This window comes from Anneissia japonica, unplaced genomic scaffold, assembly GCF_011630105.1.
Source record: "Anneissia japonica isolate Jap-2015-1 unplaced genomic scaffold, ASM1163010v1 scaffold287587_len645178_cov120, whole genome shotgun sequence".
Taxonomy (NCBI): Eukaryota; Metazoa; Echinodermata; class Crinoidea; order Comatulida; family Comatulidae; genus Anneissia; species Anneissia japonica.
This window is the reverse complement of record NW_022718938.1, coordinates 77,839-105,490: the sequence shown is the minus strand read 5'-3', so window position 1 is coordinate 105,490 and position 27,652 is coordinate 77,839. Positions and strand designations below refer to the sequence as shown.

Sequence of the window (27,652 nt, the reverse complement as noted above, 5' to 3'; positions counted from 1 at the left end):
TTTTTACCTCCCAAAAGGGGGGGGCCGGGCCGGGCCGCCCCCCCCCTAAATCCGCCCCTGGAGATGAGTACAGTATGCATTCCAACAACTTCGGTAATATTGTGAATCGCATAAAAAACTTGTGGATAATATGCACTATATGAAGCTGGCATATAATATTATTGTTGATAGGTAATTTTGTTTAGGGTGGGGTATGCCAGGTCATTTCAACCTTATTTTAGTGGAATGAAGTCTCTACCCCATGATTCATAGTTACTAATTGTGTTGTATTTTTGACATTTAATTATGTTTTGTGCAGATATTGGCCCAAAACGGCCCTTGCAGCAATAAAAGAAATTCAATTGTCTTTTATCATTGTGCCTACCCACTACCTAAAAAAGGGGTTTTTTTATTCCAAAGATTTGTGGTCAATTAAAGGGCTCAGGCTGTCTGATGGGAGCTTGCACCCCCTGGGGCTGCCACTGGGTACAAAATAAAACATTTAGAAAACAAATATAAGATCATTATTATTGGTTTATTTACTTGTAATGCATACTGCTGCAGTAAAAGAAACCCTCAAAAGATCAAAGAAAATATTAAATTGTTCACTTAACATCAAATAATAGGTTTCCAATGAGACAGCCTGAAACAATACAGTTATCACTGGTTTACAGCCATCTAATAGTACCAACCAATTATTAAGGGTCTACATAGGCAAATTTCAATGCAATATCAATTATGTGATACCAAAATATTTTCTCACTGTAAGTTTTAATTGCAGACCAATAAACTTACTTAATTTGCATAAGAAGTGAGCAAATATTGAATTTTATTCTTCATGTTTATAACTGTAGTTTAAACCCAGATAAATAGAAAAGATGCAAAGAAAGTAAAGTAAAATAAACAGTACAATGTTGACAAGAATAATACAACAAACGACAGTGGTTACCATGCAGACATCAAACTGACAACTGATCGGTTTGTTACTGCTGGAAGTTTAAAATTTGAAGTTGGCGCTAACATTATAATACTGGAATAAAACCACATATAGCACCTTGTATCACAGATCCCTCTAGGTGTTTTAGAGAAATGAAGGTAGAGTTTAACTCATACTCTTTGGTATAAATTTTTTTTAATTAACTATTCATTATTAAATTCCTTTAGGATGCTTAACAGGACACTACTGACATATTCCTATACACCATAACAAGCACAAACCTGTACAGTAGGCCTATATTTTTTCAACCACAATCAGTAACTAGAAATGCTACTTTTACACTGCGCAGTAAAAGCATAGCCTTCCCACGATGTGATTTTTCTCTGAAAATGTATTTAGGAATTTGAAACCTATCAGTTTAAAACGACGACAACATGAATAAAATAAATAAAATTATCCCCAATTTTCAATTTCACTTTTGCACAAACCTGTACAGTAGGCCTACATTTTTTCAACCACAATCAATAACTAGAAATGCTACTTTTACTCTGCGCAATAAAAGCATAGCATCCCCACGATGTGATTTTTCTCTTAAAATTTATAAGTAGGAATTTGAAACCTATCAGTTTGAAACGACGACGACAACATGAATAAAATATATAAAATTATCCCCAATTTCACTTTTGTAAATAGTATTTAGTTTTCCGTATTTGCATGTTTGGTCATAGTTTGTGCACACATCTCTCGTCATATATGCCATCTACTAACACCAACATATGTCAACAGCTGCCGAATGTCTGTAATTAGAGGGCTACAACTAACAGTTACCTAAATTAGAAATTTTCTTAGGGAGTTATGATAGTATTTAGCATAAATTTCCTGTAGTGACATATTAATTATGCAAATGTGCAATTAGCATATTCACATGTACCATAAACCATAGGCTCCATCTTCTTATTACCATGATGCATTGTGCAAAGTTTGAAACCAGTCAGACTTACCAAACTTTAGTTATCGAGGTAGCTAGCATAAATTACCTTATTAGTAAAATAATAATTATTGAAATGAGCAAAAAGCATATTCACACATGTACCAAAAACAATACACTCCGTCTTCTTATTACCATCTTGCATTCTGCCAAGTTTGAATCCAATCAGGCTTACCAAACTTTAGATACCGTGGTATACAAACAAATGACCAACAACAAAGACACAAACGACGGCAATATGAAGAACATAGGAAAAAACAATAGCCTCCCCTAGAGCTTCGCTCCTTTGGGGAGGCTAATAATGTATTTTTAACTATTGGTCAATAACATTCAATAAACTGTCTGTCACTTCTTTATCTTATATATTATTACGATCAAATGAACTCTGTTTCACCAATCTTTAGCTGTTGACAAAATCCATCATGCAAAATATATTGTCTTCATCATCCAACTCTTCTGCCTCATCTTTACCAACTGAAACCATGTTTTAAGGTAATAATGCTATTCTTTAACTGCCCCCAAACAGTGCATGATATATAGGATTTATCTTCTTTTGACTATTCTTTACTCATCATCTGGTTCTTCTTCAATTAGCTCAAGTGTGCGCAATGCATCCTCTTCCCTAGTTTCCAATGTTGCCATGGCACCATCATTGAAGATGAAGGAGTAGCCGCTGTCAAGGACAAGGCAAGCATCAAAACAACGAGACCTGATGCTGATTCTTCAAAATAAAAATATGAGAGTTTACAATTACTTGGTATAAGGCATGTGGGTTAAAATCATTCACATTTCTGAATGCTTCTTTTAGTAAAACATATTCCATTTCCTAGGCCTAATCAGGAGATACTGTTTCCCCTGAATTTCCTGGTTTTTGTCCAGATTCAGACACGGTAACGTAATTCTCAGTTCAATTACTGATAAGATTTTTAAAGGTGGAATATTTTAGTCTCAGTTTTTACTAAAATAGATTGTTAAAACTACAGCCCCATCCCTTGTGTTTATTGTGTTTTAAAAACTGTTTGAATTAAATTAAAGTCAAATAATATTGTATTTTGATTTTGTAATTTTTGTTCTTGATTGGTTTGTTTGTTTTCCTTTTATTTTCTGTAATTAATTTTATTCTTTGTTTAACATTAGTTAAGTTTGATTATTATGTCTGTTATGGCATTGATGAAAAACACCATCGAGGTGATCAATTGTTTACCGTGGTTAAATGAAGTTTTTATTATTATTATTATTATTATTATTATTATAATTCTCCTCCCCTACTCCAAGTTATTCTTCTCACTTAGCCCATATATTTTCCAAAATTACCCCAAGTATTATTCTTACTTACTCAAAGTATTCCCCTCCCTACCCTATCCCAAGAACTCTCCTCTTCAAGTCATTAACCGGTTCTTTAAATAACTTACACAGCTAATCAAATTAATACACTATATGTGCATCTAGCAAAAATTAAGAAAAAAGTAAAAATAAAGAATATGGAAATAAAAGAGGTTCCAGATGACAAATCTTGATTGCGTACAGCTCTATGTAGATGACGCATTCCTACGCTACATGTTATTAATCTGTCTCTTATACACATCTAGATGTGTATAAGAGACAGGTCCAATTCACCAATAAAGACAGCCCTGGAAATAAGTGCTTGGCTTTCTGTGGATTATTCTTGTTGTGTTTCACAGCAAAGAAATCCATATAATACAGCCAATCACTATGGCTGCTGTCTCTTATACACATCTAGATGTGTATAAGAGACAGGTATAGTGGGCACACAAGGAAGCCTTCTATGGACCTCAAACCTGTTTGTTATGCCACTGTTTAGTCTCTAGACTATGTAGTGGTGATTTTTCTATAAGGTTTATAAGAATAAGATTTTTAAAGTTGGAATATTTTAGTCTCAGTTTTTACTAAAATAGATTGTTAAAACTACAGCCCCATCCCTTGTGTTCATTGCGTTTTAAAATCTGTTTTAAATTTAAATAAAGTTTTATTATTATTATTATTATATTGTTGTTGGAAATGGCCTGCATTCTGAAGTAATCTTTAATTAATCATTAACAGTCATTGATATATAATAGCAATAAAGGGGGAGGGCTTACAATATTTACCTTTTAGCAAATCCCCTGGGAAAGTCAGCTGCAAAGATTCTATTAACAACTGGATCACGCACAGTATAAGCCATCCTGACATCAGATGGGTCAAACACCAAAGAATCGTTGAACCGGTCTACTATTCTCTTGACCGAGTCTTGACTTTCAGGTATATTGCAGCCAGTTTCTTCCTTAACTGTGAGGTAAAATAGTATATCCGTAACTGAATAATTAGGACATATTCTAATAAATAATATACTCGGGTATAAGGCGGTCCGCTAAAAAAACGACCCCGGATTTGCTGCTTTTTACGGTCTTGAGTGGCTAAAAACGGAGCACAATCTTCCAAATAATACCATTTTATGGGCTTTTAAATGTTCATCAAAATCTTATTTCCCCGCATTTAAATAGATAGTAGCTTTATTTCAGTAGTAACATGTGTTGCAGATGATCCACACATATAACGAACATGTCAATTTAAAAATCAAACATTTCTACGTGTTGTGCATATAAACGACCCCTTGTTTTTTTAGATCGTCTTTTTGCTTTTGTAACCCTTGCCTTATATGCGAGTATACACGGTACATATATCAAGTTTATTTATGTAAATGAGTTCAATATATAAATTAAGAGTTGTGGACTTGCTGTCAGGATGGCTTTTTTTTTTCTCAATTTTTGTTGAAAAAGAAACACACTGAATCAAAATTAATCCATACATATCTAAGTCCTTATGAACTACAGCAACAAGTATTGATTCTCACCAATTCGTAATATTTCTTGCAAACTCTGAGACGAAAGCTTGTTTGTGTTAAAAGACCTAAAAAAAACAGTATAATTGAGCAATTAATATAAATATATGGAAGACTGGTAGCTTAGTGGAAAAGGTAACTTTCAAATCACATGTCTTAAGTCGTGCCTTTTTTATTAACACTATGTACATTTAATAAAGCTAACAAGTGTCTATTGAAAAGTGGAATTTTTATTTTGTATTTTTCTTTTGACAAAGTCAAGACAAAGTCCTTGAATTGAATTAATCCCATGGTCCCAAATCCGGCAGATATTAAGATTATTTATCTTATAAACTTATATTAGATTTGGATTATAGAGTATCGTATACTCCCAATTTCAACCAGTAGGTTATGATCAGAAGCATCTGTTGGATGAGAATGATGTATAAGAACAACATAAAACTATTATATTGTCAAATTTGTTTATTTACACAAGTGGCAGCTCTAGGATATATTTTTTCTGAAGAGGGGGGGGGGGGGGGCTAAGCTGTCCAACAGCTGACAGGGGGAACTTGAGCTCGTAGACTCGAGTTGGGAGAAGGGTTTGAGAAGGGGATTCCCCTTCCAAATGAGATTTTTTTAAGAATGGGAACCTCTGGATGTCCGGAAAAGGCACTCTCAGACTGTGATAGACATGGGTTGGCTTGGTGTGGGCCTATTTATATATTTTTTATGGTCTGATTGCCTGACGAGCTCTGTGCAACGGGAAGGGTTGACCTGTCCGGTGAGGGGGGCCTTAAGCCCACACTTCCCACCCCACCCCGCTGGTGCCGCACACAACCCAAAAAAAATAATAATGAATGTTTATAAACTACCAAGAAGTGGACCCTGAACCAGTGCATATGGTGATTCCTGAGCTCTTCTGCTTCTCTGCTGGACCGTCATCAATGTTCACTACATAATAAGACACTCTGCAATGAAAATAAAAACATTACTGTATCACACCAACTGAAGTTTCATGTAACAAGTTATAACAGATTTTTCATGCATAATCAGCCAAATGCTTGATGGAATCTACAATACAAGTGGCTTCATAATGACACTTGTAATGGCACCCTCAGTTACACCCAATCATGGGTGATAGCATTAGCATGTTCATTGCATCTTGTCCTATTTTCCATCTTTAAGCCTTGTACAGACCATGGAGGTATTATTGAGAAGATCACTCGAAAAAGCTACGCGCACGCAGCGCTATGCAAATGAACCAAGATTAAAACTGCCACAGTGCATGAAGAACGTTTGCGCGATGCCTTTGAAGTCTGATGTGTTCCCTGCCATCAAATGCTCAGCAGGCTATAAGTTTACCAAAAAAATTGAACATGGCAAAATGGAGAGCACCTTCTTTTCTCAATGCACACTACATACAGCCAATCACTATGGCTGTGCAGTCATTTCCATTTTGAAGCTGATACATTTATCTCTCATGAAATATCAAACATATTAATATTTTCCACAAAAAAGAGTTTCGAATTTAATGAAACATACATGAGCTTTAAAAGTATAGTATATTTCAACTTCCATTTCCATAAATTGGATAAAATTCGATAATTCTAATTTTAACAGATATTAATTAATAAATGATTGAGGATTAAAATAAAGTAAGTCATTTTATGGTTAACGAGGGTTAACTATTCGAAAAATCAGAGTGATTTTCAGTTTTACGCTGCCTTAGCATTTTAGTTAAACCAGTCAATTTTTAGACAAAATTATAATGAACACAGAAGTAATTATAACAGAAATATTTTGTGATATCTGTTCGTCAAATACACACATAATAACATACTAAAAGTCCGAAAAAATCCAATTAGGGGAACATTGTTAATTTTAAAGATATTTAATGAGTAAAAATCAAATGGTTTATCGCACAACTGCTGTGTTGAAGCATACAAAAGCATGTCGTTGCAAAGCTGTTGCTAACAAAAAAATGTTAATAATACGGTAATACGCCCCCGCGCGCGATCAAAAGGCGGGGAAGACATTGGTTTGTCGCGCCAAAGGGAACTGTTGCCGAGTGATCTCCTTCTCAATAATACCTCTATGTACAGACTATCAAATTTTGTTTGAAAAAAAAGACATGTGACATGCCTAAATATGGTCATGATGACATCACATCATGACTATATATAGGTACATCATAACTATATATGGGCATACAACAGTGTTTTGTCAAAGAAAATTTGATGATCAGAACAGAGCTTTATTCATAATTTCACTAGGATTGGAGGAAAAAATTTTAAGTGGAAACTTACACTGAAGACAATGTTTCTCCAATAAAAACTTCATTCAAAGCCTTGATAGGCAAGATACGTGGACCAGGTACTGTTGTTTCTAATTTGGCTTTTTCTCGCATTTTCCAGTGCTGATCCCGATGGTTTTGGTCCTGTAAATCCACCGGCTCTAATGGAACGGCCCCGTCTACAGTAACACGAATCCTTTGTCGCCACTTCCACCTGTCAATATCAATTGGAATAAAAGCAATACAAACAGTAAAGGATTTATTTTATTATTGTTTAATGTTAGTTTATTTTATTTATTTTTTTTTTTATTCATTTATTATTTTCTTTTTATTTATTTGTTTTTTGATATTTCTGACAGAGTTTTGTACCTTTTTTAGTGATGTATTTGTACTGTGTTGTCATGTTTATTATTCAACTTGAATTTTTATGATAAAAATTGCAATAAAGCTTAGTATCGTATCGTATCAATACATAAAATACAGGTCTCCCTCCAACTAAAGACCACTATTGGGACTAGGGTTTTCATTGTGTTATACAGTACCAGCTTCTGGTCTATAATTAGAATAATAGAAGTTCGATATTTTGGGACCACAGAAAAGTGATCTTTAATTAGACATGGTCTTTAATTAGAGAGACTTTTGGTATTGTTCATATTGAGTGGAGAATATTTAATGATCTTTGTAGTAAAAAATGTTAGTAAATCAGTAAAACCTTAATTGTTTTGATCAAGAAAATACTTGATAAAGATTTAATGAGCATTTTTTTTAATCAAATATTTGAATCTTTTCCCAGATTTTAACCGGAGGGTACATGCATATATTTTTGAAGAATGATAAATATTAAATCTACAGTAATAATGTTAACCTAATTTGTGTTAAGTAACACTTTCATATGCCAATTGTCCTAAGCCCTGTCTAGACTATCATGTGACATGACTAAATATGGGAATGATGACATCACATCATGACTATATATAGGCACATCATGACTATATATGGACATTCAATAGGTTTTTTGTCAATGAAAATGTGATAGTGTGGACACAGTTTTAAATTCAAACCTAAATTTTCCTTGTTTTAGTTTCTGAAGAACTTCATTGAAATCTGTTGAGTACTTGTTTGGTAGGCACAGGTGACCTTCTGAGTTGTTTGGATCAGTGTTGATGCCGATGAGAGGTTTGGCGTCATGGATCTTACTGGCAGCCGACAAATATGTACCATCACCCCCAGCAGAAATCACCAGATCAGCCCAATCAATGCACGTTTCGTTGTATTCTTTTCTCTGAACTACTTTGTAATTAATGCCATTCTCTCTGAAATACAAAGAAGTTAGTTTTATTGATGTACAAACACAGCAAAAATGATTGAAAGATGAATATAATTGCAGTGGCTATTGTTACACCAGTCTTAAACAAATCCCTTCAGTATTTCTGATTGGATGTTACTGTATGTATGGATTGGATTTAGGATAACAAGCATGTGGTGCAGTGTTGGACTTTCAATCAAAAGGTCGGGGGTCTAAGACCGATGCTCATCACACTGTTTGTGTCCTTAGGCAAGACGTTTGTTAGCCTTGGTTCCTGGTCCTAATTTAGGGTTACTCACACTTTATTGCACTTAGTGCGTGCCATACCTAATTGACGTTCCATACTCGATTTTTTTTTTTTTTTTCGGATTAGGGCACGGGCAAACACTGCCTGATCATTCATGCGTATAATATATACGGACGTCTCGACAAGGGCAAAACTAGGCAAGCTCCATTATGCCTACCTACTTGAATTAAAACAGTTGGTAAACCTGCAGAACGACTATGGACTGTAAAGTTGTCATGTTTTTGATGAGAGGATACTGCAGTTTGAAGAAAAGGCATTTGCATATTTCTTACTTGGATTAAATTGTGTTTCTGATTTGATTAAAATTTGGCTAAAGAAAAATTTGACTTTAGCCAATTTTTTTCATTGAGTTAGCAGAGAGCTTCCTCTTTGAGACAGTTCATTTTTTTGTCCAATGAATATAAGAAAATATAATTATCAAACAATGCTGTGTTAAAAAATTACATACAATGTTAAAAAATTACCCAAAAAAATCCATAGATTCTGTCTAGCCACATGGCTACTACTGTAGATATTGTTTGTTAAATTTGATATCACACACAATTTAACATTGTTTTCAATGAATCACTTACTCTAGCATTGCACACAACTGTTTTATATTGCCTTGATGAATGTCATTTCGTTGTAGTAATTTCTTGTAATCTGAACCTCTCTCTGCAAGCTAAAAATTAATGAAAAATTAAGATATTAAGTGAACTATGTTGTAATTAGTTTATTTGGGTTCGGCACATAACTGCATTTTAACCAATTTCTATTTACCGGCCTCTCAAGAGCCACCACAAAAATCACACCATCAGAATTTGTTTTTAAATCCCTTTTTTCAAAATCTAACAATTTAATAATTATACCAAAACAAGGCTATTACATGGTGCAATCCAGAAGCACTAAAATTTCCAAGAGCCCCCATACTGTACTGGTGCGGAGGATATCTAAAAAATCAGCTCTATTTGCGCCAAAAAGCATTAGAAAATGTGCGCGGAATCGTAATTGCTGCATAATTGCCTTATTAAATTTGGTCAAAGCCTAACTTCTGGCAAAAATCCGCGCGGAAATCGGCCTTTATATTCCGAAATTTGCAGACGGATTCCTAGGCCAAATTTTTGAGTGGAGGATATGCCTATATTCTCTGCACAGGCCTTACTATAATAGTCTGGGGTGGGTCTGCCAAATGAAAAATGCTCCACCCTGAAAAAAATTAAAAAATGAAGAGATTGTTGGTTTTTTTAGGAATGGTTGGTAAACACCCCGAGGCCCGATGCATTAATTAAATGTATTGATAGCTATTGTTACACCAGTCTCAAACTAATTCCTAATATTAATTTTATGTTAATATCGTATGTATAGATTGGATTAGCATAATAAATTTAAGACTGGTGTAACAGTAGCCACTGCCTTTAATCTTACTAATTTCTCCAGCTTCTTTTCGGAGATTCCTTCATGTCGCTGGCGTTCATATTCGTATCTTGTTATTTTCGACAAAACAAGCACTCTCTTTAATTGCATAGTTGTTTCCATGTTTAAATCATTTCTTTCACCTTGATTTGTGCAACTCCGTTTTATAACATTGTACAATCTAGACAACCTAAATTTGCTAGGCCCAGTAACAGTCAGCACGTGATAGCTTCCGGTGAGCAGCAAGGGTGGCTGCTTGATCAATTTCTCTACGAGGTACCCTGAAAACAACCGCGGCAGTGTCGAGCAGTTTGGGCCTAAGAAATTCTTTGCTATCCTAGAACAAAACATGGTCTATTCCAAAGGAAGGATATAACCATTTCGAGAGTATTTGATGTATTTATGCAATTCTCAACATGATGCTTGGATGTCTGAAACACAATAAAACAAGGTTTTAATTCGTAATACAAATCGCGAGGTCGAAACGAAATGTGTAAACACAACTTATGGATAAAAGTCATCAAGAGAAATAGCAGACGACGGATGTCATATTATGACCCGAGTTTAGGCTATTATAACAAAGATTCATACTAATATTTAAACTAAAATTTATATAAATAATGAGATACCAATTTTGCAAAGTAACTTCTTTATTACTACAAAACATATTTTTCAATTATTAAACCAAATGATATTATAATAATATGATAGTTACTATATTTTATTTGACAATGAAATTATTATTCAATCTATAAATTTGAGTGTGGTAAACTAATAACCGGAAGTGTGTAGCTGATGTGTCGCTTGTAAGGTGAAAATTTATCCACGAGTACACTGGCTGTCCTACACAGCTGCTTATTTTATTCTTCATTTAATATCTTTTTTACTACTAAATTCAGTTTCAGATGTTACCAATACACAAAGATGATGCTCCTCCTTCTACAGGATTCAGACTCAAGGCCAAATTGTCAGGCTGGTGGAGGTAATTTATGTGTTCTGAATATTATTTTTTTCTCCGGCCTATCTAGGCTATCAATCATTCTTCCGACAATATCTTTATTTTTTTTTTTTTTTTTAGAAAAGTTGATAGCCGGCCGGTGAGATAAACTTACTAGGCCTACGGCCTAGGCCTAGTTTTACTGCAGAGTTGCCAATCTAATCCATTTGAGGACTGGTCTTCTGTTTTTTTTTTAAGGAATATTTTTACCTTTATTATTTAGCTTAGATAGTATAGTAAATTCATTCATTTTCCTCGTAATTAATCAAAACACTGTTTTCTTTGCCTAGGACTTTGATGAATCATGTATAAGTGTAGGCCGAGTGTTAATTCTATCTTTTTTGTAAATTGTAGGACATTTTTTGAAAGGTTTTGACCAAAAGCACCATGAACCTGTTTATCTTAAAACATGTTTTTCATCAGCTTGTAAGTTGTATCATTTAACAAGTATCTGTCAAAATCATTCCAGTCAGAAATTTGGATTGCTCTCTTCAGGAATATCATGCGCAATCTCCCGGTCTTCTGAATTTTGTGAAGTTCTCCTGGATTTTCAAAAAAGAATCCCAAAATACAGTATTAAAAACCGCAAATTAATGGCTTTTTAGTGAAAAATTAAATAGAGTATATTTCTGTGTCCTTTTTTCCTTTATGCATCAACTTCATCAATGTCAATGATGCCAAAATTATCCGAGTGTTGATACCTATATCGCTTTTTTAAAATGAGCTACAAAGTACAATCAGAATGATAACATGAAAAACAATAGATTTTTTAACATATTGGTGGTGGGGCACACTTCCTCCCTGTCTTCTTAATTTTGAGTTCTAGGGGTTAATCTGTACTATTCTTCACCCCACGTCTTTCAGTCTGAAGGTGGTACCTTCTGCAGTAACAGAGCCAATGTGGGGTCAGATTAAACTAGAGAAAATATCTTTTAAATTATTTTGGCCATTATAAATACCCAAATATGTATCAGAACAGCTTAAAATGGGCCAATTTTTCTGTATGTTAGTGTCTAGCCCCCGACACCTCACCAGAGCTTCCACCATGGCCCTACCCATGGCCTCCATCAGAATTTTCAGAACCTGTCGGAGCTGCCTTTGCCCCTCCTAACAGAATACAGTAGATCGTAGAACCACCTCTGCACTGTAATGTAGTCAGTAGTCTATTAATTAGATACCATTGAAAACTGATTGGTTTAAGGAGCCTAGATAAATAGGTCAAATAACAAATTTACAACGTTTTACTGAACGATAAGTGTTTTTTTTTTTTACTTACAGGGCCGTCTTCTCAGATAAAACATCTCGGAATCTATTTTTGTTTCTTATACTGAATTTGTCATTTGCATTTGTTGAGTTGTTCTACGGAATGTGGTCCAACAGGTAAGAATGCTCTGGAAATTATTCAGTAACAATTGTGTATAATGTTTTAAAGATGTATTGTCCCCTGAAAATTACAATATTAAAAATCATTAAAAGTAATTTTTGAAATTAGCTTAATCATTTTGCAGAACATACAAATTATTATACTTGAGCATAGAAATCATTGAATTTAAAGTATCCTGATTTTTATATTGGAAAATGATAATACATAAAAAAAAACAAAAGAACACTTCCTGTGACTACTGTAGTGTTTCTATCATTTTTTGCTGTAAAATGGGTAAACAATCATAACTTTTGTGATACGACAAAGCAAGTTCATTATATTTTTTTTATTTTTTTGTGGGGGGAGGATGGTGGGTATTTTGCAGGGCAATACATGTTTAATGCTTAATTTTATTTAAAACATTAATATTCATGGTTGGATGGGGGTTTGGAATTTTTTTTAGTTCCTACAGTATGCATGTAATGCAATAGGAACTATTGTAATCACTCTTCATTTTCCTTTGTTTTTTATTGTGTGTAGTGTGTATGTGTGTAGACATTTATGCAAATGCGCATGCGTCAAAGAAAAACGTTTTCCGACATTTTGTATTACTGTACCTCGCGATGCGAGTTCGATGTGAAGATTCTGCAGAGTTCCGTGAGGGCACACGCTAACCGGTCGGCATGGATGAAACTATTTTGGTTTTACGGCAAAAAAAATCAACTTCTGTGGCATAGGTGTTTTAAAGAAGGCCTAAATAAAACAAAAAGATTTTAATACTTGCTGAAATACATCGTTTTTTCATTTAGATCTCCATTTTTCACTAACTCCATGCGACGTTTTTTTCTGTTGTATGAGTAGTCATATGAAGGTACTATATAAATTTTTGTATGTCCCTGGTTCATCGTCAGAATTCCTACATTTTTGCTTTTTATGGTCTTGATACTGCATCTAGCTCGTTGAAAACAGAGCTAAATGCAAGGCTTTCTACCAGAATAATACCATTCTATGGGTTTTTAATTTCCATCAAAATCTTATTTCCCCATATTCGAAAATTGAGTTCATTCATACCATGTAGGAAAAAATTCTGCTTTTTCCTCCATGTTCATACAGTACTAATATTTAGTAAAATCATTACAGTTTAAAGTAGTAAATTCCAGTGTTATGGACGATCTGCTTATACAGGTATAACAAACATGATTTAATAAATCTAAATTTGTATGTCGTGCATATAAGACAACCCCCTGTGTTTTTTTGTTTTTTTTATTGTATTTTGCTATTAATATTTTAAGCCTTGTCTTGTATGCAAGTATACGGTATTTAAAATAGAATACAGTTGTGCGTGTTATCGTCTCCTTCGTTGATCAATTCCTTATTACATATTCTATTATTCTTCTTATCGTGTCAACACACATGCTATTGAATGATATACAATATCTGAATTTTGATTATATCAATTTATTGGTCTACGGTACTGTACACATTCACAAGTCCATTGTAATTTTTAAGTACACAGCTCATATGCCTATACCTACAGTGCTGTAACTGAGATGGTTTAACACATGTTTGTACCGTGTAATTAAAGATATTTTAATGGTCCTCTATATATTCATCTTTTTCACACAAATTTAAAACATACGCCAGTGGGGTGGGCGAGGATCAACAGAGTATTATGCGTTTGTGTTTCTTAAATGTTGGTATCAAAATGAAAGAATTATGTGTACACATGTAGTCCTTCGCAAGAGGGTGGATCTCAAAATATTTTTTTCTTGTACTCTCTTTAATGATGGTAAAATGTGAATTCCACTATATAGTGAATAGTGCACTACAAAGTGTAATATACAGTACCCCACAATTAAATCATTTGTGAATGAAAATTATAATCTTCAAATTTGTTGACACTAAAAGTTAAATGCATTGTTATCAAGAAGACAGTACGTCACTTGTTTGCTTTGCCATACTTACCCTATTTATTCTGATCCACACTATTACCAAATTATTTGATTTTCTTATCTTTTGTCAAACAGTTTGGGTCTTATATCCGATTCTTTCCATATGTTCTTTGATTGTACTGCGTTATTAGCTGGCCTGGTTGCTACGGTAATAGCACGGTGGAGGAGGAGTGAACATTATTCATATGGGTGAGAAATGTTTATTTAAAGTTGTATTTTCATTACTACTAAAAAAGCCTATTTTTTGGTAGATGCCAGCACTTTACAATATCTCATCATGTATCATTATTACAGTATTGATTCAGGGTTTAAACTAGTCAAAAACAATATTAAACAATTTGGCTAATTTGGTATGAAAATAATTAGCAGAATAGAAATTTGAATAGCCAAAAACAAAAGAATAAGCAAAGCTTTAATTCCATTTTGAATGAAAATATTTAGCTTTTGTTAAGATTTGGCTTTGGCTATTGACAGCTTAAACACTGCATATTATACATAATTATATAATATTATTATGTATAATAAATATAATATGCAAATATTATGTTATGTGTGTTCCATTCAGCATTTGCCAGCTGTTTAATTGACAGAGGTAAATATTAATAATGTGAACACCTAAAAGCAATAACATATGAAAATTTATGTATGATTGGTCTATGCTGATTGTCTTGCACATACTAGCACTGTAGGCCCAAAATGCCTGGAGTTAAAAAAAATATATACATGTAGATACCGGTATCTAATATAAAATAATATCTGACTTGATTTTAACTTTTCACTATGCTTGGGTAACACAGTTTTTATGACTACATTTTGTGGTGATTAGTTGTGTTTGTGACATGTTTATGATTATGGTTTTAAAGAATTAGGATATTGTAGTGATGTCAACTGCTCATATCCTCTCTTTTCAGATTCGTACGAGCCGAGATTCTTGCCGGGTTTATAAATGGACTTTTTCTTGTTTTTGTAGCATTCTTCATATTTTCAGAAGCTGTAGAGGTAAAATTGTAGAAGTGACTGAAGATTGTTTTTATCTTCTTTTCATTTGCAATGAAATATACAATTTAATCATGAAAAAATAATGATCAAATTGACAACAGTAGGCGAAAGTAATTGAACATATACAGATTGGATTGGCCATCTTTTCTTAATATTTAGCATTTGTGCCAGACTGTGCAATGTTGTGATCTCTCACCCTGACAAAGGTCAAGGTGAGAGGTAAAAATTTTAAAAAAAATGGCCTAAAGTAATTGCAGCGCCGGATGATCATGTGAGTGTCAATGCACACCTATTCATTTCATATGTTTCTTCATAAATTGTGTGTCTGTTTTAAAACCCAAGATCATCAGAGTGTAAAAGGAATTATGTCCTGTACATCCCACACGTGTGGAGCTAATACTTAGTCAGGGTGAGCTCTGCATCCACTTCTGGAGGGATCATCACTTCTTCTCACATGGAGTCTGTTTTATACATTCTCTGCATATGCCGGTACCTACTTATACTCCTGGTACTGTAGAGAAAAACAAACGTAGATAAAGTGTCTTGCCTACGGAAACAATCGACTTGCACAGTGAGTGCTCGAGCCCCCGACCATGTGGTTGGGAGTTCAAGTCACAACCATTGCACCAACCACTTCCACAATGTTGCCACAAATTGTTATTATTGATATTTTTCTTATTATTAAGGCAAGAAAAAAATCGCTATTGTTGCTATTGTTGTGATCAATTTTTGTCTTGCTTACCTACATTACTTGTCTGCCTGCAGGCAGGTCCGTGGCCCCATCTCCTCCATTTAATTCTATCCTCTGCCCTTCTCTTCAGCTCCACATACGTTTATCTCCTCAGGTCATCCATTCAGTTCATCTATTCTCATTAATTGTGGACAGTATGATGTTTTTAATTGTGGACTGTTTATTGTTTTTTAACACATATATTTATAACCTGATGCATTTTAATATGTTTATCCACAGAGAGCTCTAGAACCACCAGAAGTTCGACATGAGCGTTTGTTCGCAGTGTCAGTAGCAGGATTTATTGTAAATATAGTGGGCATTTTTGCATTCCAGCATGGTCATGGACATTCTCATGGAGGTAAGATAGTATATGGAATAATATATAAATACAGCATGGTTTGAAGTGAAATAGTAAATTGCACTTCCCTCTGTGTTGAATGGTTAGAACTGCTTTTAGACATAAAAAGGGAGAGAGGTAAAATTCACTGCTTTACTGAGATAATAATAATACCACAGTATTCTCCCGAAGCCGTTTTAGCCGTCAACTTTTCCAGAAAAAAATAACTGACCAACCAGTAAAAATTGTGTGTTGGTAGAATAAAAAAAAATGTACTTATTAGGCCAGGTAGCCTAGGTTGGCCTTCATTCAATAAATGAACATCCTTCCAGGCCTAGACTATGATTATGTATTGTTGTTTTTTGAAGCCATTTAACTGCACTTAAAAGTGACAATAATTCTGTTGTGCATGCTTACCTGGTTTATATGGACAAATTTACCAGTAAAAATGTTTCAATTGGGAAAACACTGTCACATGTTTTGTTTTTTTTTTTGTTTTTTTTTTTAATATACCTCATTAATCACCTAGAGACATGTCTCATGAGTATGATTAGGGAAGTGACTCATAAATGAGTCTTCAAATAGGAAGTCGTATACAATAAGTCCATTATATCCCCACCCGGATTTGATTTGATTTATTTGACAGAATAAAACAACAATCATAAAACATCGCCAAGACATATATACGAAGTGAAAAAGTTTTACAAAAACTTTAAAAATTAAAAAAAAAGATTTAATTTAATTAATTTAAAGAATTGAATTAAAGGATTATCATGCACCTAAAATATAAAATTACATGAAAATAAAACAGATGCCAAGGATAACTAATAAAGACATTTTATAGCCTTATTTTCAGTGTGATCGATCTTTATTGTAAATTGTCTTAGTCAAAGTTAAACATATAATTCTTATTTTATTTGAGTTTAGCTATAGATTGTCAAGATTCTGGGATCAAATCTTAGATAAGGCCTTGTTTATAGGACATCACATCATCCCTCAAAGATGTATTGTCCCCTGAAAATGACAAACATAATCATTAGAAAAATATTTTTGAAAATAACTTGGTCAATTTGCAGTAACATACAAATTATTAACTTGAGCATAGAAATTATTGAATTTAATAGATGTTTACACTGATTATTATACTAATTAATAATAATAAAAAAAAGTACTAAAACGCTTCCAGTGTTATGATTTAAAATTATAGGTAAAATGATGGGTAAACATTTTTTAAATACCTCCTGTATATGTTTAAGTTGATAATTTTTTGAGCAAGTTAATTTTGTAAAAATTATTTTTAAGGTTTGTTTTGATATTTTGCATGGTGCAGTATAATACATCTTTAAAGTGTCAACTTGCTCAGTTTTAGATTAAAATGACATAAACAATAGAACACAAGAATAATGCAAAATGCCATGGCCCATAAATGCGTTTAACAGCCTTATTTCCAATGGGGTCATTTTTTTAATAGTTTTACTCATCATGACCATCCCAAAATGACAAGTTAAATAGTTCTGAATTAAAATATATGAACATTGTGTGTATATATACTAAAGAAGATGTTTGTTTGCTTTCTTTAAATGATAGGTGACAGCAGTCATGGACATGGGCATTCACATGGTTTAGGTGAGAAGACACTCTATATAACATTTATATAGTAAAATATAATATAATGATGTACAGCACACAATGAACAAAGTGCAGCCCGACAGTGATTTTGTTGCAGCTTGCGAAAATATGTTTTAAAACCCTGTGTGTGTGGTGCACCATCAATCTTTGATTAAAACCCGTCTTGTTTTTCATAGCCTGACACTGATCATCTGTAAAATGTAATACTAAAACTGAGCATAAAGCAGTATAAAAGCAGTGCATGAAGGTTTTTTGAAGCACACTGGAAACATCAAAGTTTGGTTGCGGCCCTCAGTGTTAAATCAAAAATTCACTTTGGCCCTCCAACCCATTTTATGGCCATCCCAGATGTATAGTATAATATAATATGATGTTAATATAATAATGATTACACATACACATACAAAAAAAAATAAATATTTGATTGAAAATTATTGAAACTATCACTGGTTGTTTATACTCATTCTTTTAAACTCTTATGTTTTAAAGGTTTAGCTGACAAAAATGAAGACTGCAACCATGGTCACAGCCATGATCACGGTCATGGACACAGTCATGGACATGGTCATAGTCATGGCAACAACCATGGACACAGCCATGGTGGGGGAGGAGGTTCTCAAGCACAGATAATGCAAGGTATGTAATTTGTTTTTAAAATTTTACTGTGAAATGCCATGTAGGTTATTCACCCTTGTCTGTCTGTCTTTCTGTTAGGATTAAGATTATGCAAAACAGTGGAATCCATTCCTTAATTTAGTTTTTCACCATAACAGTTATTGTAATTGTACATAATAATCTTAGAAAGAGATAAGCACAAAAGAAATTCATGGAATTGCCCATACAGAGTCTGTGTATCGTCCTGTATCCAGGCACAGGGTGGAAGTATGCAATCTATGAAGAAACTACTCTAGTTATTAATGAATACCTGTTAATGTTTTTAAGCACTTCCTGTTCAATAATTTGTTTTGGTTGCATGGGAACAAGCACACACATTTAAATTTTCTTGTAATTATTTTTGTATTATATATTTAATACATACCTGTACCGTAATGTTACTAAACAGCATATTTATTATTTGCTTTTAATTGAAAAGTACACAATTTCAGGAAGAAATCGCACAAACATTCAATTGGGTGTGTGAACTTGCTGGAAGTTAGCCTATTGTTGTCAGAATCAGTACTCCAACAAAATGTGGGCAAATTATTGTTGGGGCCTACAAGAAGTTTAGCCCACCTGCAAAATGTTTTGGTAGGCCACCACCTGGCCAGTGATTATATTGTAATATTTTTACTAAAATAATATTTGTTTGAATTGTTTTCCAGGTGTTTTCCTACATATTCTAGCAGACACTCTTGGTAGTGTTGGTGTTATTATATCATCATTACTAATGCATTATTTTGGCTGGATGATAGTTGATCCGATTTGTTCAATGGTTATAGCACTACTTATCTTATTAAGGTAAAGTACAGTATGTCATTGTATTTTAGTATTATGTTTCTGTGTTAGTGAATGCAGAAGATAACATAAAATTTAAAAAAAAAAGATTCTTTCATCCATATATGTTATTAGTACGATTATTATTAGACCAACTTTACATATAGAGATCTTAGAGCAAGTTATATATGAATATGTGATAAATAAATTGTAAATATTGTATTTATTGATTCTTTAAAAATAATAATAATTGTAATTTTTTTTTCACTGTAAAATTTCAATAGTTGATAAAAATTATTTTGTCGGTAAATGCTTGAATGTTTTTTTTTTATGTTTGACGATTCTATTATCCTTACCAATTTGTCTTTATGGAATATTTTCCTTTTTTTTTTTGTAAAGACAATGATGAAGTTCATTTTAAAGCAATCATCCAGCAACTGTTTTTATATCTATATGTTGGTTTTTTTGTGCCTGCAAATAAAATGGTAACTGAAATTCTATAACCTTTCTTTTTTATTATTTTTCGGTAGTGTATTGCCTTTACTACGTGATTCTGGAAGTATTCTGATGATGAGGAATCCTCCGTCTTTAGATGGCGAATTGCCACTTTGTTTCCAAAGAGTAAGTCAGTGAGACGTTATAAAGTGAATAAACTATAGGGGGAAAAAATTGAGATCTGAATCTGTATGATTGACATAGAAAAACATTTGAGACCATACATCTGGCCTGACATGATGCTTATTAAATCTGCATAGAGTACAACAGTCGTTTGTTGTCAACCGGATGTTGGTTACCTCTCATTACACCTGAATGACTTCATAATCTTAATGGTTTAGAATAGGCTTTTTTAAAATGTACTAAACACACAAAAGCTCGCATTATATTAGTTATCGAACACACATTTAATCATCAATTAAAATTTACAAAGAAAAACTAAGATACAACATCTGACGTTAGAAATTAGCATCCGGTTGAACGAATTGTGTATCACCGATAGCAACAGAGTAGTATCACGTGGTATCGTGACGTAACACTGTAGTACTCTATAAATGTCTACTTCGCATAAAGTTCTGTCTAAGATTATAAATATACTGTAGTCTGGAGGCCTTACCGATGTCTCCCAATGTGCATTGAATGAACATACCCTTGTGCGAAATCTTTAGAATAGATCACACTGACAACAAAATAATGTATGTATGTACAATACCAATATCTACGTTGGTAGCAGACAATGTGAATAGTCTCAGTAAATGGAATGGTGTATAGGACATGTCATTGAGGTCGCCGATTATGTCTTTAGTAGATGAAAAGCAGACCATTATTTTTTTTCAATGTTAGATAATTAGATGCAATATAATCCAATTAATCCTTTCTATGATTTTACAAAAATTAATAAATTTATTTGTGTGTTTAACTAAATGTTTTTTTTATTTTATAGGTAAGTCAGCTTGAGGGTGTGTACAGCGTACATGAGCCACATTTCTGGACATTGTGTACTGATGTATTTGTTGGAACGATTAAAGTTGAAGTTGCTCCTAATGCAGATGCTAAATATATTTTAAGTCAAACACACAACATATTTTATCAGGTATGTGTAACACTCCATAATATTACATGGTATTTTTTTAAAGTGCCCACTAGACCTAGATGCTAATTTAAAGTGTTGGCCTGTGTGTATACAATGTTGGGGTTCTGTTGCTTGGAAGCTGTGACATTTTTATATGTTGGCATAATATCTGTATCACCTGATATTACTTAAGGTTAACCGAGTCAACTAATTTTTAAGAATTGTCATGTTATTTAATTTCATTTATTTGTCTTATCATGACTGATTTGTCTTTTGCATTGCAGGTTGGAATAAGGCAGCTTTATGTACAAATAGATTATGCAGCTGTTTAAACTAGGCTCAGATGAGGAAAACTATTTTTGTTACCTGTTCAGTTGGACTAGTGTATTCAAGGCTAGGCTTTTTGAAAGAATGAATGACACTAGCCTGAAAAACAGCTTTAAGAAACTCATACCAATGGGTTTGGTTGTACAATTTATTAAATTGGTGCCTATTTGAATTGTGTTACCAATGGTTACCAAGGTTGTACCATGGTTATGAAGGTTAACAAAATGTGCTAGTCACACTCTGGATATTTAAAGTAACATTGAACCAATGGTATTGGTATTAAAAAGAGTCAATGGCTGTCTTGGTTCTACCAAAATTTACTTTTACCAATGGTTGCATCAGTATCGCTGGACAAAATGTAATGGTCAGAAGTAAACTCCAATCTAAATCCTGATTAAACCTAGGTATCCATTTAAATATTTTTATTGTATTTCTACTGTGTGTAATTTTTTTTTTCTATATTTCATGAATTTAGGGTTGTTTAAAAATCAATGGTGCTAGGTATAATTTTTTAAATTTCTTTTAAAGGTTACCTTTGCAGCACAGTTTTTCTTGACCACATCCACATTTTTAAAGAAAACTTGGCATACATAACTCCTACCCATAGAATCTTAACCATTGGACCAAACTTGTCTATTGTTGATATAAACATGGTAATTAAGTAAATAATATATGTCTTCATTACCATTTCATGATTTTTCTCAACATACAAATATTCATATTCTACTATTTATGTACTTATTTACCTTGAATACTCTCAATTAAGTCCCCAATTTTAACTATTCAGAAAAGCAAAGAAATTATGGACTGCTACAACACCCGAGTTGGCAACGGTTGTTCACCGTGCAGTACCTTTTTTTTTTTGCTCACTTTATTCTACCAGCTTTAAACCATTTAAATGTCACAATATTACAATGTACTGTAATGTACAGCAGTAAGTTCTCCATACTTATTATATACTGATTTTATGAGAATATCTAATTTCCTGCCATGCATCTTATGTCCTGTCCACACTATCAAATTTTATTTGATAAAAAACTTGTACCATACCTAAATATGGTTGTGATGACATCACATCATGACCATATAAAGGCACATCATACAACAGTTTTTTGTCAAAGAAAATCAGGGTTTTAGTATGTTTATGGTACTTATGACATAATGAGTTCTCATTCCCACTGGCAGTGCTATGAGGCAAGGGGATATTCCCCCCCCCCCAAAAAAAAAAAGAAGAAAAACCACAATCTGTCGGGTAGAAAAAATATATTTTCTACATATTAGTATACTATCTGTATAAAAAATCCTCTGAAACCCCTAAATTGTCATATTTTTTAGGGGGCTCTACACACCTGGACCACTTTCAAAACATTTTAATCAACGCCCTACCACGCCCACTTTGCGGGACCTTGCCCCGTATAAGAGACAGCCCCCAAATTGTACCTTGCTCTCCCTCCCAGATTTCAGAAGCTGGCACCACCACTGCTCATTCCCCTTACTCTTTGTGTGTTCTTTATGTTGTCGTGTGTGGTTTTAAGATGAAGTAAATATATTAATACACATCTTGTTCAAGATAATTTTGTAAATGATATAAAATGTAATGTATTTCTTATTTAGTTCATGTAAATATATTTTTTAAACTATTTTTGGCTTTGTTTATTACTGTAGACTACTGTTTGTTTTCTTATCTTAATTATTTATTCAAAATACCAATGCCTTAGAGATGTCACAAAATGTCTATATCAATATTTCTTCTGTATTTATAATTCAAACTACAGTTCACCCTCCAATTCGAGACCACCTTTGGGACCTGAAAATTTGGGGTGGTCTCGGAGATTGTCTCCAATTAGAGGGCTAGCTTTGTGTTTTAAGGTTGAAGATTGTCATTTGGGTCTTTGGAAAAGTATTCTCGAATAGAGGGGTCTCGAATTGGAGGGTGCACTCTGCTGTACTTACAAGCTGCGAGAGGTCACATGATAGAGAATTATGTGGAAGGCCATGTGTGTGATTGGTAGAATATGAATTGAAAATCAGTAATATACTTTCTCTACCCTTTACAATTATGATTTTTATTTAGCACAATATTTTTGCTGTATTATCTATGTACTAATTTCTGTGTTTTGTGCTTGCTTATTATTGTAAAACTGAACATACCACAGAATTTTATCATAAACTAATTGAATAAACTTTCTTTGAAAGAAATAGGATGACATTATGGCATCGGTGTTAAATAATTAGTGTTTCATAAAATGTACACAAACATTTAAAACATCAAGATTGACAATCAGGGGTGCCAAGTTGAAAGAACACATCTAATTTTATTTTACTGTGCATGGTGATAACCATGGTTTGGATTGGATTTATTCGATGAAAACACCAAGGACAGCCCACGAAAATCTAGAAGACTTATTTCCAGTGGGGTCCCTCTGGTGGTGATTGGGCAGTACACCGGAAGATAATCCCCAACTCTTTTCCGAAGAGTGTACTGCATTCTTTAAAGTGCACATGGGCCATAAATGCACACAGGACCAACGGCTTGAATGTCTCATCCGAATTATAATTTTTATTTCAGCCCTCCAGCTGAAACACAAGGGGAATTCAGTGCGCTGAATTCCAACCAATTGCACTGACCACATAAATAAGAGTTCCATCTTGAAACTTGTATTAAAAGTTGCTACTGTCTATAAAGGTTATTTGAACTGGGTTGTGTTTTTTTTTGTTTGTTTTTTTTTTAAGTTTAAGCAATCTTCTTTTGAGATTTTTTATTTTTTGCCATCTAAAGCTAGCAAACGGCGGGGTTCATCCAAACCCCCGGAACCCCCCCCACCCGCCCCCCCCCCCGGTTATGGGTCTGCCTACTATCAAACACATTGTAGTGTCCCCACTCTGCATTATGTTATAATTTATTCCTTCTTTCAAGTAAGTTGCTTCTTCCTCTAAACTACCTTGCATCTTCCAAAAGCTTATCAAAAAGACCTCTATCAACAGAAAATTCCCTCAACATCTCCAGTTCAATTGGATGCATATTACCAGCAATAACCAGTGAATGTAAAGGTCCTCCAAGGTCTGCCACGGTCATGTCTTGGATAGTACCTGACACAATTTGCTGAGTGTCAGACCCGACTCTTGCTACACCAACACATATCGAGTCTTCTGTAAAAGCTGGGAAAAATAGATCAACATTATTTTAATGTAAAATTTATCTATACTGTATACTTAATAGTGTACAGTATACAGTATGCCACAAACAGCACTCATGGCTGAAAACTAGCAGCATAGCTCATTTAGCTAAACTGATAGTTGTGTGTGCGCTGAACCATGGCGATCAATTGTTAACCTTTAGTGATTCAATCCCACCTGCTGCTCTGTTTATGTTTCTGCTGGAGGGCTGAAATGCAAATATAAAATGTGCACCGTCTTTCAGAAGAGATTTAAGCTGTTGGTCCCATCTGTAATATGGCCCATTTGCATGTTAAAGAACGCAGTACATTCTTTGAAAAGAGAAGGGGATTGTCTCCCATTGTTACTGTATTGCCCATTCACTACCAGAAAGGCCAACTGGAAATAAGCTATAAACTCTGATGAGGCTGTATGGACCTCCGACAGGATTAAAAGTAGGACCTGTTAAAGCACGGATGAATCCACCCATTCCCCTAGGGTAATGGGTCAGTGGTATTCCAGGGCAGGCTCACTGTAAAAAACAATCTCCAATAGTGAAATGATGACACAAAGTGTCAACATCGTGCGAAAGTCAGTAACCCTGACTTAAATAAAAGATGATGATGCTGATGATGATATTGTTAATGCTTGATATACTTTCCATAATGTAGCATCATCATTGCAATCATTGAGATATACTCTGTCATAACAGATTTTTGCAGTTTACCCTTCATATAAAGTTTAAATCTTACCTAAGTCTTTCTCGGCATCTCTTCGTTTTTGTATAATTTCAATAAGTTGAGAGGCAGCTTGGTTAACAGTCATAAATCTTGGAGGTTCAAATATCTTATTTCCTCTGCAATTTAATCAGTTATAAATTATCAACTTCATTATTTACAAATCTCATGTTCAAGTATACTCACAGGTGTACAATTTTTTAAGCCAAAATGTTTGTTAATATTGTTTTAGCTACCTACCAAAATATAGAAAAACAAGTACTGTATTATTTATTTTATTCTGTGATTTATATAGCGCCTTTCTTTGTGGATAAAAAGCAAAATTGTCTCAATTTTTCATTACAGCATGTGTGCTAACAGGTAGAAAACATTTTTTATTAGAAGCAATCATTATTAAATGAGCACATAGACCTGATGCACAAAAACAAATGAATCAAATATTTCTTCAAAAAGATGGTGCACTATAGTAACTTGGACTTTAGGCCTCCAGCTAAGACAGCAATGATTGAACTATAAGGACTCAAAGATTAAACAGTTACTTATTAGTCTCAATATAAGATTTTTTTTAAATCCAGACATTACTAGTACCCAAAATTTACCTAAACTCACTTCATTAAGTTTTCTATAGATTGTTCCTTGACTTTGATATCAAGTAAACATAAGGTATGCATCCCTCGTTGCTTGTTCGATGCAATTTTTTCATAGAAGCTATCCGGTCTCCAAGTTTCTGTCCAAAACACAATTGATATTGTCTCACCAAAACTGTACAGCTGAAAGATCAATTTCGGTAAGTTGTCAGCAGAATCATAAATACCAGTATTGAATATGTTCAAAGTAAAAAGTAGCGGTTAAAAATTGTATAAAGATTTGTAATAAGGTTATAGCCAGTGGTGTATCTAGGGGGTCCGGGGTGAAGGGTGCACACTTCTCCAAATAAAAAGCTTAACTTATTTAGGATTAGAACTTGACCAGGAACTTAAAGGTACATTTATTGTTAATAGCATAATAGATAAAGTTAATAATCGATTAAAATTTGGATACGGTCAGATTTTTGGATAGAGATAGTTAAAAAATTATTATGTCGGCCCTTGCTTTTAGTCTCTTTGACTATGCAATAACTAGCTGGTATTGGGGTATTTCGAACACTCCTAGAGATAAGTTGCAAAGATGTGAAATTAAAATATTATGATTTATATTGGGGGTTAATAGTAGATATCATCTGAGTGTGGGAGATTTTCTGTCATTTGCAATTTTAAATATTAATAGACGGGCTCAACAATTAACACTTAACCCCACTTTACCTTTGTTCCCCCGCCCCATAAGCCCCACCTTTTAAATACTTCCAGACTTATACTTCAATACTTATCATCACAATCAACTCTGTAGATCAGATAGTCTTTTACATCAGATTTCTGTGGAGCCACAACACTATTTTTTATGTATTATTGTGTACTACCATCATCATTGTTGACAAATGAAGCAGCTAGTTCAATCGGCTACACTGGTAGTAGCCACTGTGTGTGTGCTGAACCATGGAAATCTCTTTGTTCCCAGTTCAATTCCCATTGCTGCCCTTATTCTGTATTTCAGCTGGAGGGCTGAAATACAAGTTATGAAAGTGTACCATCTGTCAAATGAGACGTTTAAGCTGTTGGTCTGTGCGCATTATGGCCCATGTGCATGTTAAAGAATGCAGTACACCCTTCGGAATAGAGTAGGGGATTGTCTCCCAGTGTGCTGTCCAATCACCATCAGAAGGAACCCACTGGAAGTAAGTCTTCTTCAGACTTTTGTGGGTTATCTTAGGTGTTTACACTGCAAACAAATCTGATCCAATCCGACATCCACAATCATCATCACTCTTTAATATGATCATAAGCATAGTCATCACTTTACAGTATCATCATTATCATCACTATAATTAATAACTATTGTATCTAGTAAATAAAAATTCTTACCTGGAGACCACAGCAGCCAATAGCATTCATGATTGAGGCATTGTGAATCACCTGGTACTTTAACCCTTCTTTTCTTGCTCTCAGTATTAGGTCTGTATGAGTTGTAGCTCTAAAAAGAAATAAAATATACCAACAAAATGTATCACCAGTAACAAAATGTTCTTAAACTGTCAGTTTCTCCATATTATCTATAAAGAATCTTATTTGCCAATGATTTGATTGTAATCAATTAAATTGCTCAAGGACACTGTGAAATGCACAGGAAGAAAGCTAAAAGCCAAACATCAAGGATTATAACTCGTCTATACTGCACAACACTGTATACTGACCAGGAAGTGGCGTAACAAACAGGGATATAATTCCCCTGGCTAAAAGGCACCTTGGGGTTGGTCAAGTGACGTTGCACTCCATAAGGGGACCACTTTGCTTTTTTTTTTTTT

General features: G+C 33.8%; 3 protein-coding genes across 4 annotated transcripts in view; 1 reads left to right on the top strand and 2 right to left on the bottom strand.

Annotated features, from left to right (window-relative positions):
• Positions 1 to 493: 493 nt before the first annotated feature.
• On the bottom strand, positions 494 to 10,550 carry LOC117110674 (NAD kinase 2, mitochondrial-like). 2 transcript variants are annotated; one of them, XR_004445747.1, is made up of 9 exons: positions 10,036 to 10,550; positions 9,204 to 9,292; positions 8,080 to 8,331; positions 7,032 to 7,232; positions 5,598 to 5,693; positions 4,756 to 4,811; positions 4,013 to 4,190; positions 1,405 to 2,625; positions 494 to 1,197 (listed from the first exon to the last, which is right to left on the bottom strand). XR_004445747.1 is itself a non-coding variant. In XM_033253444.1 (8 exons), exons 1-8 carry the CDS (start codon positions 10,372 to 10,374, stop codon positions 2,469 to 2,471), a joined length of 1,368 nt encoding a protein of 455 aa, XP_033109335.1. In that variant the 5' UTR covers positions 10,375 to 10,550; the 3' UTR covers positions 494 to 2,468. The 2 variants fall into 2 exon arrangements, 1 of the variants encoding a protein (XP_033109335.1); XM_033253444.1 differs by having other exon boundaries at positions 494 to 2,625.
• Positions 10,551 to 10,799: 249 nt separating this feature from the next.
• Positions 10,800 to 22,591, top strand: LOC117110669 (zinc transporter 7-like). The gene is made up of 11 exons (XM_033253435.1): positions 10,800 to 11,005; positions 12,299 to 12,400; positions 14,411 to 14,524; positions 15,247 to 15,334; positions 16,305 to 16,425; positions 17,992 to 18,030; positions 18,523 to 18,669; positions 19,356 to 19,491; positions 19,998 to 20,088; positions 20,906 to 21,055; positions 21,319 to 22,591. The coding sequence occupies exons 1-11, from the start codon at positions 10,929 to 10,931 to the stop codon at positions 21,364 to 21,366; spliced, it is 1,113 nt and encodes a 370-aa protein (XP_033109326.1). The 5' UTR covers positions 10,800 to 10,928; the 3' UTR covers positions 21,367 to 22,591.
• A 1,609-nt stretch (positions 22,592 to 24,200) lies between these two features.
• LOC117110670 (diphthine methyl ester synthase-like) overlaps positions 24,201 to 27,652 on the bottom strand; it is a 5,867-nt gene continuing 2,415 nt past the window's right edge. The window contains exons 3-6 of the mRNA XM_033253436.1: positions 27,213 to 27,321; positions 25,864 to 26,024; positions 25,270 to 25,373; positions 24,201 to 24,520 (exon numbers count right to left, since the gene is read on the bottom strand). Of these exons, the coding sequence (XP_033109327.1) occupies positions 24,300 to 24,520; positions 25,270 to 25,373; positions 25,864 to 26,024; positions 27,213 to 27,321 (595 nt within the window). The 3' untranslated portion in view covers positions 24,201 to 24,299. The remainder of the gene's footprint in view (positions 24,521 to 25,269; positions 25,374 to 25,863; positions 26,025 to 27,212; positions 27,322 to 27,652) is intronic.